Below are 10217 nucleotides of genomic sequence, written 5' to 3'. Positions count from 1 at the left end.
ATACCTCATACATCGTGTTATCTGTCGATGTCACTCCTGATTCTGTAATTACCGTGGGAACTCCTTGGTCTGGTGACTCCAGCTGTCCGGCGGTGCTGCTCCGTGCTGCGCTCTGAGAACTCAGCCTGTGGGTGTTGACGGATGAGGGAGTGGACACACAAAGCACACGTATCTGGTGGACGTTCTGGGTCATACGTGTCAATCAGTACTTACTCAGACCTCGTCTTCAACAACAAGTTTATTTAGAAGTTTTTGTTTCAAAATCACATATTTACAGATTTCTTTGACTTTTTATCAACACTATCATACGTACAGCAGAACTCAGTCAAAGAGACACCAAAGACATTTCAGACAAATATAAACTTATTGAATTAATGTCTTCTACAGTCTTTTCCTCTCGATCTGAAGTTGGAAGTCAGTGAAGTTTAAAGGGTTAAAATAAACGTTATCACATAAATGATGCGTCTCAATGATGAGCTGATCAATCAAATCAGTTTGTTACCTGCTGTGTTTACGGGGACAAACCTCTGAACTATAAAGTCAATCAACGAACACGATGATCTGATTCTGTCAAATATGTCAAATATAATAATAATAATAATTTATGCTTTATTGATCCTGCGAGGGGAAATTCGTTTTTACACTCTGTCTAGTTAACATGCTACACAAACATAGGCCGAAATACACACACATGCACAAACAGGATCCTGTGGACATGCACTAATGGAGAGGTCTCAGAGTGAGGGGGCTGCCCACAGTGGGCGCTCCTGAGCTGGTGGGGGGGGGGGGGTTAGGTGCCTTGCTCAAGGGCACCTCGGCAGTGCTCAGGAAGTGGACTGGCACCTCTCCAGCTACCAGACCAATTTCCGGACTTGCCAGCGATCCTCCGATTCCCAACCCAAGTCCCTACAGACTGAGCAACTGCCGCCCAAATATACCGTGTTGTCACTAAATAGGATGGTTTGTACTCGGATGAGAATCAATACATGAAGTCTTTGATTATTTCACACTGACAGGAGAGATGATCAGAGGTGTAGAGTTTTTACCTCCATAATTCAGACTAGGACTGTTGATGGACTCTCTGACCACTCCTAAATCCCAACAAGTCTTTCCTTTAACCTGAACCTCAAAGTAAAATCTGCCTGAAGAGAAACTCTGCTTTCCTAAAACATTAACGCAAGGAAAGAAACTCTCTGGGTTGTCTGGTAGATTCTTCCTCACATCACCATGATGAACTTGTTTCCCATCTTCAGACAGGATGAGATTAGGATGTGCTGTATCAGGATCAAGAGTTACATCCACAGCATACTGCTGGACTCTCTTCAGCTCAGCTTGAACCAACTTCTTCTTCTCTTCACTGAGAGTCTCCTCCAGCTGAGCCACAGCTTTCCTCACAGTCTCCTCATAAAGTGGTTGACAGACATTAACCTCTGTCCAGTCTTTGGTGGGTGGAGCAGAGTTAACAGACTGGACTCTCTGGATTAGATGGAGGTGGTCTTCAGAGTGTGAGAGCTGCCGTACATCAGTGCTCCTCTTCATCAGCTCACAGATTTCCTGCTCCAGCTCTTTGATGAAAGCTTCGGCCTGTTTCTCTGTTGTTTTCAGCTTCTTGTCGATCATGTTGATGAACTCGGCCTGGCCTCTCTCAACAGACTCCTTCAGAGCGGTGAAGACTCGAACACCTTCTGCCATCTCTCTGTCTGCATCGTCCTTACTGAGGTCCACTGAGTGTTTGATCTCTTGAATCTTCAGTCGTCTTTTCTGGATCATCTTCTGAATTTCAGCCTCTGTCTCCTCCAGCTCTGCCTTCTTTTCTTCATATTCTTCTTTCAGAGGAACAAACTCGTGTGTCTTGTGGTCTAAAACAGAGCAGAGCGTGCAGACACAGGTCTGATCAGTCTTACAGAATAGCTCCAGAGGTTTATCGTGCTTCGTACACATCCTGTCCTCCAGGTTCTCCACAGGGTCGATCAGCTGGTGTCTTTTCAGACGTGAAGCTGTCAGATGAGGCTCCAGGTGAGTCTCACAGTAGGAGACCAGACAGTCTAAGCAGGACTTCAGGGCCTTCAGTTTGGTTCCAGTGCAGGCGTCACAGAGAACTTCTACTGGTTTGGACTCTTGAAGCTCTGAGCTGCTGCTGGCTTCCTGCTGAGCTTTGTCTCTGAACTGACCAACCATCTCAGAGATGAAAGTGTTGACCCTCAGTTTAGGTCTATTGGTAAAAGCTTCCTTACACATTGGACAGCTGTACTGGTCGCTGGTGTTCCAGTGTTCAGTGATGCAGTTTTTGCAGAAGTTGTGTCCACATGATGTGCTAACAGGATCATTGAACACATCCAGACAGATGGAGCAGAGAAACTGATCCTCAGATCGATGATACTTTGCAGCAGCCATATCTACACAGAGTGAAAGAAAGAAAGAATACAATTTAATTGATATTAGACTCTTATCTTTGTTAAAAATCTGAAAGTAAAGCGTGTAAAGATTTACCAATCTGAATGGGTTACTGATTTTAATGTTAAAGATGGAAGCCCCATGGAGCCCTGGAGCGATGGATCATTTTGTCTTATTCTCTTATAAGAATAATAATAAACTTAAAGACAAATTTAGAATCATATATTTTCCTTCCGTTTTTTCTCAGTGCCATAAAGCACAAAAGTGACTTTGGATTAAATTATCATTTTCTTATTATCTTTGGAGGGATTTGTGATTCTGTGACAACTGATATCTTGTAAGATAATCAGAAAAATGATACATCACGATATCTGATTAATCTCTTAACTTCTTTACACAACTGTCTAACATTATCCCACTGTCTTCTCCTCGTTTTCCTTCCATCCTGATGTCTGCTCCTTCTTCTTATTACTAATACTATCCTTAAGGGCTGTCAAATGATAATTCTTTTTAGAATTTCAATAGTTAATCGCTATTAATCTCAGTTTTAATTGCATGGTTAAAATTACATTATTTTGCTTTAAGAAATAAAAAGTTTTAGGTTTTTACTTTTTTATTAAAGGGATACTTCTCCCATTTGCATTAAGCTTTGTATCATTAGAAACCTGGTAGTATTTTTGAATGCTCGTGCATCCCCCCCTCATTTTCCCCTGAGACGCGAAAGCTCTGTATTTCTAAGTCTGAAAAAGAGCCTCTGATGATGCAAAAATCGTCATTTTGCGTCATCAGATGCTCCTTTGGTTAGAGGGGGTGAAACTACATCGCTAGTTCCTCATGTTTTCAACCTGCCCATGGTGGGGGGGATCTGAAATTCAAACATTCAAAGATGCAGCAGTGTGACTACAGGGAGACACTGAGGACGACTGTACAGTGAGCCTAAAGAGACAAAATAGTAAGAGATTAATGGTAATTAAGTAGTTATTGCTGACAGCACGTCTATGGACCATTTAAATAACAGAGATTGTGAGAAAGCTGTAGCTTTCCTGCTTAACTACGCTGGCTCTTATTGTGTAGAACTCGCTGCAGGTAATCGATAAGAACCACACGTTTTTAATTCCACTCTGTTTATTCGTAACCACCACCACCACAGCCGCATAAATCCTATTCTCTGATAAATCACTGGTTCTGCATAAAGTATACACAAAACAGGTAAGTATAAACAGACTTCTTCACTAACAGATACAGTTCACAGCAAAGACATTGTATGACAGGCTTCTGAGCATATGAAAATAGCTTATTCATTTACATCAGTAAGGCAGCACTGCCCTCTACTGGACATAATTCACAGTGACTACCTATCTTAATGCCATGTGCATGTCCTGCTAATTAACGAACAGATATGGCTACAATGCCGCCATTCAGCATATCTCCTTATCAAAAACGTCACCTAATAATCAATAACTGAACTACAGTATATTGCCACAGTCACACAGAACACATGTATTCTCATCTTTGACGAAGATTATACAGTTAGCTGCTAATATATAACCAGTGAGCCAAAACAAACCTGTGCTCCATTAGCTTAACAGGCAAAATATATATAAAGTATTGGCAAATACTCTAGCAAAGATAAAACATATATTCTCAACCCTTTAACTCACTTGTGCTAGACGCACTTCACATCAGATGACAATTGGGAAGGATTAACATCTAGAAGAACTTCACAACGTGTTGAGACGTGTTGAGCGTCTGGCCACAATCAGGGCAAAAGTGAAAGTGAAAGCTAAAGAGTAAAAACACTGGCAAAGACGTCAACCAGAGGGTGCCTTTTCACAGCCGCCCCCTGATTTCAAGGGGAAATCAGAACTATATAAAAGAAAAGGCCTTCTGGTTTTTTAGAAACTACACTACTGAAGTCAATGGCAGCTAACAGACCAAAGGCAACCATAAATCCAGGATTCTGATGATTAATCCGGCAGGGCAGGGAGTTGAATAATCCGAGCCACTGGGCGCGTGTAGATCATGTTGCCCACCGTCACGTCAGCAGACCTCACTCGACCATCAAGTCCGGGGAAGATGTTGGTGATCTTTCCTACTGGCCACAGTGAGCGAGGGGACTGTGGATCCATGATCATCACAGCCTTGCCAATATGTAGGTTTGGTGCATCTGCATGCCATTTTTGTCGTGCCTGGAGATTAGGAAGGTAGAATTTAATGAAATTCCTCCAAAAATGGTCAGCAAGGACCTGACTATGACGCCAGCGTCTCCTGCCCAGAAGCTCCGATTCAGGATATACAACCTGTGGGAGAGATGCATCTGGCCGTCCAATCAGCAATGAGTTTGGGGTAACAGGATCAGGATCGGCAATGTCTGACAATGTGTAACCCAAGGGTTTGGAGTTGAGGATCCCTTCAACTTCAATGAGGAGTGTCCTCAGCACCTCCTCTGTCACATGCTGGGCTCCGAGTGTGACCTGCAAGGCTTGCTTTAATGATTGAATTTCATGCTCCCAACAGCCGCCAAAATGGGGAGCATTAGGCGGGTTGAATCTCCATTGGATCTGCTGGGGTGTGAGCTGATCTTGAACATCTGGTTGAAGGGCTGCAAACGCTTCCCGCAGTTCCCGATCACCTCCTTTAAAATTGGTACCCTGATCTGAGAGCAATTCGAATGGCTTTCCCCTCCTGGCTATGAATCGGCGTAAAGCCATGAGAAATGCATCGGTATCATGACTTGAGAGGATATCAAGATGTACGGCTCCAGTGGTCATGCATTTGAATATTATCCCCCAACGCTTTTCACTTCTTCGCCCTATCTTGATGGAGTAGGGACCAAAGCAGTCCACACCTGTGGAGAAGAAGACTGGCTTATAAAGGTGTAATCTCGCAGGAGGCAGATCAGCCATTTTAGGGACGTTAGGTTTGCTGCGCCATCTCTGACACTCAGTACAGCTTCGCTGATGAAGACGAACGGCCTCTCACCCACGCAGAATCCAGTATTTGCGTCGAATCTCGGCAAAGACTCTTTCAGGACCTGGGTGATGTAGCTTCTCATCAAAGTCTTTAATAATCAGCTGTGTGACTGGGTGTTTGGCGTCAAGCACGACTGGATAGATTGTTTCTGGATCAAGCTGGCTGCTGTGGCGTAGGTGGCCGCCTACTCGGATGAGCTCATCTTGTCCATCAAATTCTGGAGCTAGAGTGAGGAGGTGGCTGCTCCTAAGCACAGGCTTGCTTGACTTCAACTGGGCAAAGTCTGTGGGGAAGCAGTCTAATTGCACTCGTTGAAGGAGAGCAGTTTGGGCCTTGCGATAATCTTCAGCTGTGAGTTCATCTTTGGCCGCCCCATGTAGGGAGTGTGCTGTAGCAGTTATGAGGTCACTAAAGGTAATGAACTGTGTGGCATCAGGTATTTGGGATGCAGGTGGTTTAGAGGTGAGTCCACAGAAGATGGGCTTTTTCAGATCCTCAGCGGGAACTGAAGAGGTTTGAAGCTGTGGGGTCTCTGGCCACTGATCTGGGCCGTAGAGTAGGAACGGTGGCCCACGGCTCCGGCGGGTGTCAGTTGTTAGATCAGAGAGTGGCTTCTCTCTTGTGATGTCATCCGCAGGGTTAGTGGCAGAATCTACATAACGCCAGGTTTTACCAGCTGTAAGGTCCTGGATCTCTGACACTCGGGTGCCCACAAAAACTTTAAATCAGCATGAGTCCGATGTCAGCCAGGTGAGTACAGTTGTAGAGTCAGTCCACAATACAACCTGCTGAATAGGGAGTGTTAGCTCAGTCCTGAGCAGCTTTGCTACCTGAGCTCCTGTCAAGGCAGCGCATAGCTCCAGATGTGGAATGGATTGCTTCTTTTTAGGAGCCACTCTTGACCTTGCAGTGAGGAATCCTATTTCGATCTCACCCCTTGGACTTTCAGTTCTCAGGTATGCCACAGAGCCGTATGCCTGTTCTGAGGCATCGCAAAACACGTGTACCTCACGCCGACTGGTGGTGGAGTCAAGCACAGGGGTGGTATAGCATCTCGGCAGAGTTATGCTTGGAAGATAAGAGAGTTCATCCTCCTACTCCTTCCAGGTGCGCAGCAAGGGCTCCGGTAAGGCTGGGTCATCCCAATCTCTTTTCATATCCCACAGGTGTTGGACAACGATTTTGGCTCTTGTGGTGTACGGTACGAGAAACCCGAGGGGGTCGTACTGACTGGCGAGCACCTTATAGCTTGATTGCATCATGGTCTTATCTCCTCCAACAGTTCTGGACTTGTAAGACAGGGTGTCCGTTTGGGCAATGCCACTGGAGGCCTAGGGCTGATTCCTGCTGGTCAGGTTGGCCCTGAGAAATCCATTTATCAGCACTTTCTGATCATATTTCTGCAGGGAGGTGGCGGATTGTGTCCGTTCGGTTGCTGGCCCACTGCCGCAGCTCAAAGCCTCCTTGGGCTAAGAGTGACCGTAACTGGTCCACCAGGGCTGTGGCATCCTTTTCGGAAGAAACACTCTGTAGACAGTTATCTACGTAGAAGTACTTTCTGACTCCCTGACAGCATCACCAGGCTGAGTGTGGTCCAAAACATGCTTTTGGAGTGCATATGTTGCGCAGCAGGGGCTGCGGGTGGTGCTGCAGGGGAGCACTCTCCATTCATAGACTGTGGTCTGTTTGTCATGCTTGAGGTCTCACCAAAGGAAGTGGAGGAGTGCTTGATCGTCTGGGAGGAGCCTGACCTGGTGGAACATACCACATATATCGCTGGTCACAGCAACCGCATGTTCCCTGAAGTGCAAGAGGACAGTGAGCAGAGAGGGTCCCAGCATTGGCCCAGGGAGCAAGAGATTATTCAGGTTCACACCTTGGAACGGACCAATTGAAAACTACACGGTGCTTACCATTGTGTACCACCATGTGATGGGGAATGTACCAACTGGTAGGCGAGTCTTCTGCTGCAGGATCCATTTTAACGATGTAGCCAGCTTGTTCCAGCCTCGTCATTTCCTTGACATAGGCTGTGGTGGCCTCTGAGTTTTTAGAAAGTCTCCTCTCTGTGCTTCTGAGCTGCGGGAGCACAGCCTCCTTGGGTGCACATAGTTGGGGGAAGTTCTGTACCCAGAGAAGAGGAGTGGCATAGCAGAAGGTCCCTTCTACTGCCACACGCTGGGTCTTTGCATCCAAGCAGTTAATGGCTTCTTGATTCTGGCGTGACCTTGTACTAGCCTTTTCACTCCGCCAGGGAAGTACGTCCATCTGCTACAACTTTTCCACTTGTTGATAAAGATCTGCAGTTGGGGACCCATAGGATGTAAATAGGCATTGTTGCTCTGTGATGTATTGTTTGAGCCCATGGGTTGGGCACTGAAGGGTCCATCAAAGGCAGGTTCTGACTGCCACTGGTGCCCCAGGTGGCCCACCACGCACTGGCTCCACAGTTGTTAGTAGGTGGGGATTGTCCGAACCTCTCCGAATGCTCTCAAACTGTTGAATGGGCAGGTCCCTCAGGTGCCTAAATTTCCTCCGTGTTTTAAGTGTTTTAACTGGGTAGGTGTGCTCTCCTAAACCAAGTTTTGGTGCAGTGAAGGCTCCCGTTATGTTGAAAACACCTTTAGGGGAACTCGATGGTGAGATGGTGAAGGAGACAGCCGCCCCAAGAATCTGAAGCTCCTGTCGCACTGTCCGAAGAGGCAGATTCTCAGGTTGACCATGAAGACCCAGCTGCTTAGCTGCCGAGTGTAGCAGCAGGGTGCACTCTGAACCATCATCCAGTATGGCGTATGTCTCTAGGGTTTGGTCTCCATTCCTGAGCACCACTTTACTAACCTTGAGGAGGACGCGGTGTCCCTGAGGAGGTTTACCAATGTACAAGACCTCCTCTACTTCGCTTGGGGAAGTAGGCTTGACTGGGCCTGATATAGCTGGCAGAGATTTGTTGCTGCTATCAGCTTTCCTAGGGTTCTTCACACTGATCTCGTGCAGAGCGAGAAGGTGTCGATTGTTACAGGTTTGGCAACACATCTTTAAGTCACACTCAGCTGCTCGATGGTTTCTACCACAACGCCAACAGCAGTTTTTGGTTTGGACCCACGTACGTTTCTGGGTGCTGTTGAGCAGTTTGAAATTGGCATAGTTATTCAGTGAGTGCTTGTCGTTATCACAGGAAAGGGCAAAACTTCTTGGTGACTTGACTGGTAACTGCTACTTTGGCTGGTTCTCCAAAGGATTTGGTTTCTGTACCAAGCAGAAGAACTGAAGCCTTTGCAGATCTGGTCTCCCGTTTCATATCCTTGCATTTTGGATTGGTATCCTTCCTTGAGCTGCTGCTGTACTGTGATATATCTTCCTGTACCTGGAGTTCATTCTAACCAGTCCGCTAAATCCAGGAGAGTGGTGATTGGTATCCTAAGCGGGTGGATGAATCGTCAAAAACTTGATCTTAAGTCATGTGGTAGCTTCCCTAGGAGACGAGAAACATGCGACCCGCAGTCCAGTTCCACTCTTCCTTTCCTACTCAGCTGCTCTAACATGCTTACCAGAGATCTGACGCGCAGTGCAAACATCCTGAATGACTGGATGTCACCACTTGTGATGTTAGAACCATCCATGAGCTCGGCAATGCGCTGAAGAGCCAGTTGATGGGGTTGCCCATATTGCTGGTTCAAGGCTGCCATGTTGTCTGTGAAGGGGTAATGAGAATTGCTATAGGAGTCAGCAATGAGCAGTGCTTCTTCCAGTTGCAGATGATCCACTAGTATCTGGAATTTGAAGCGTTCTGTCGCGTCTCGAGGCAGGATGTTATCTAGAGCAAGTCGCAGTCTGGCAAACTCTCTTGGGTTAGGGTGAATGAAGTCCGGGATTGTAGGCGTGGGACCCCGATACATATAAAACATAAAACATATATTCTCAACCCTTTAACTCACTTGCGCTAGACGCACTTCACATCAGATGACAATTGGAAGGATTAACATCCAGGAGAACTTCACAATGTGTTGAGACGTGTTGAGTGAAAAGTGAAAGTGAAAGCTAAAGAGGAAAAGCACTGGCAAAGACGTCCACCAGAGGGCGCCTTTTTCACAAAGATTGCATTGTTTAAACAAGTTGTTTCCAAAAGGGTTTTTGACGACCTTACAATGGCCATTTTAGGAAAAGCACAAGCGCCCTCTGCTGGTAAAACAGCTGATTTTGACCTGTACTGTTGTGCAGATGATTTTTTAGTGCAACATTTTACTGCTTACAAATCTTTTGCTGACTTGAATGAAAACAAATTTCACTTCCTTCTCTGATTTCTACAAATATGAAGTCTCATTGTGGTTTCTCCATGTCAAGGCTTTTATTGTGAAACTGAAAAGGTAAGCAAACACATGCACGTCACTTATTTAGATGAGTGAGTCGTAAATAAATCACTAGATGTGATGCACAAAGAATCGCAACACTATGGCTCCCAAAGATATACTTATTTGCTATGCGCATTAAAGAACACAACTTTTCTAGTCCCCCAGGTGCACAGCACCAAAACGTTGTATTCCTTAATGCTCATAGCAAATAACTAAGAGGATGGATGAATGAGAGGTTGCCACCCAATCTTAAATAGCCTACAACTGGGAGACTAGTCATGTCTGCCCAAGTGTGGCAGAACTCTGCCCACCAGTAACCTGCCACGACACAAACACACAGACAGAAGGGCAAAACACAATAGCAGGTCCTGCTGGCTTGAGGGCCCTCACAGGAAGACATAGTGTTGCTCGTCTTTGTGCATCATTTTATTGTGAAACAGCCAGAGGAAATAGAATTCAGTTTAGCTGCAGGAAGTTATCAGAGAACAACAACGATATCAG

At 45.9% G+C, this 10217-nt stretch overlaps 1 protein-coding gene across 1 annotated transcript; it reads right to left on the bottom strand.

The window, feature by feature from the left end:
- Nucleotides 1–220: 220 nt before the first annotated feature.
- LOC136179970 (E3 ubiquitin-protein ligase TRIM47-like) lies at nt 221–2427 on the bottom strand. The gene has a single exon (XM_065958905.1). The coding sequence runs from the start codon at nt 2392–2394 to the stop codon at nt 1000–1002; it is 1395 nt and encodes a 464-aa protein (XP_065814977.1). The 5' UTR covers nt 2395–2427; the 3' UTR covers nt 221–999.
- Between the last annotated feature and the right edge of the window lie 7790 nt (nt 2428–10217).

The sequence above is a fragment of the Labrus bergylta genome, chromosome 1 (assembly GCF_963930695.1).
Source record: "Labrus bergylta chromosome 1, fLabBer1.1, whole genome shotgun sequence".
Taxonomy (NCBI): domain Eukaryota; kingdom Metazoa; phylum Chordata; class Actinopteri; order Labriformes; family Labridae; genus Labrus; species Labrus bergylta.
Note: the sequence above shows the minus strand (reverse complement) of the source record. Positions and strands in the feature narration are given on the sequence as shown.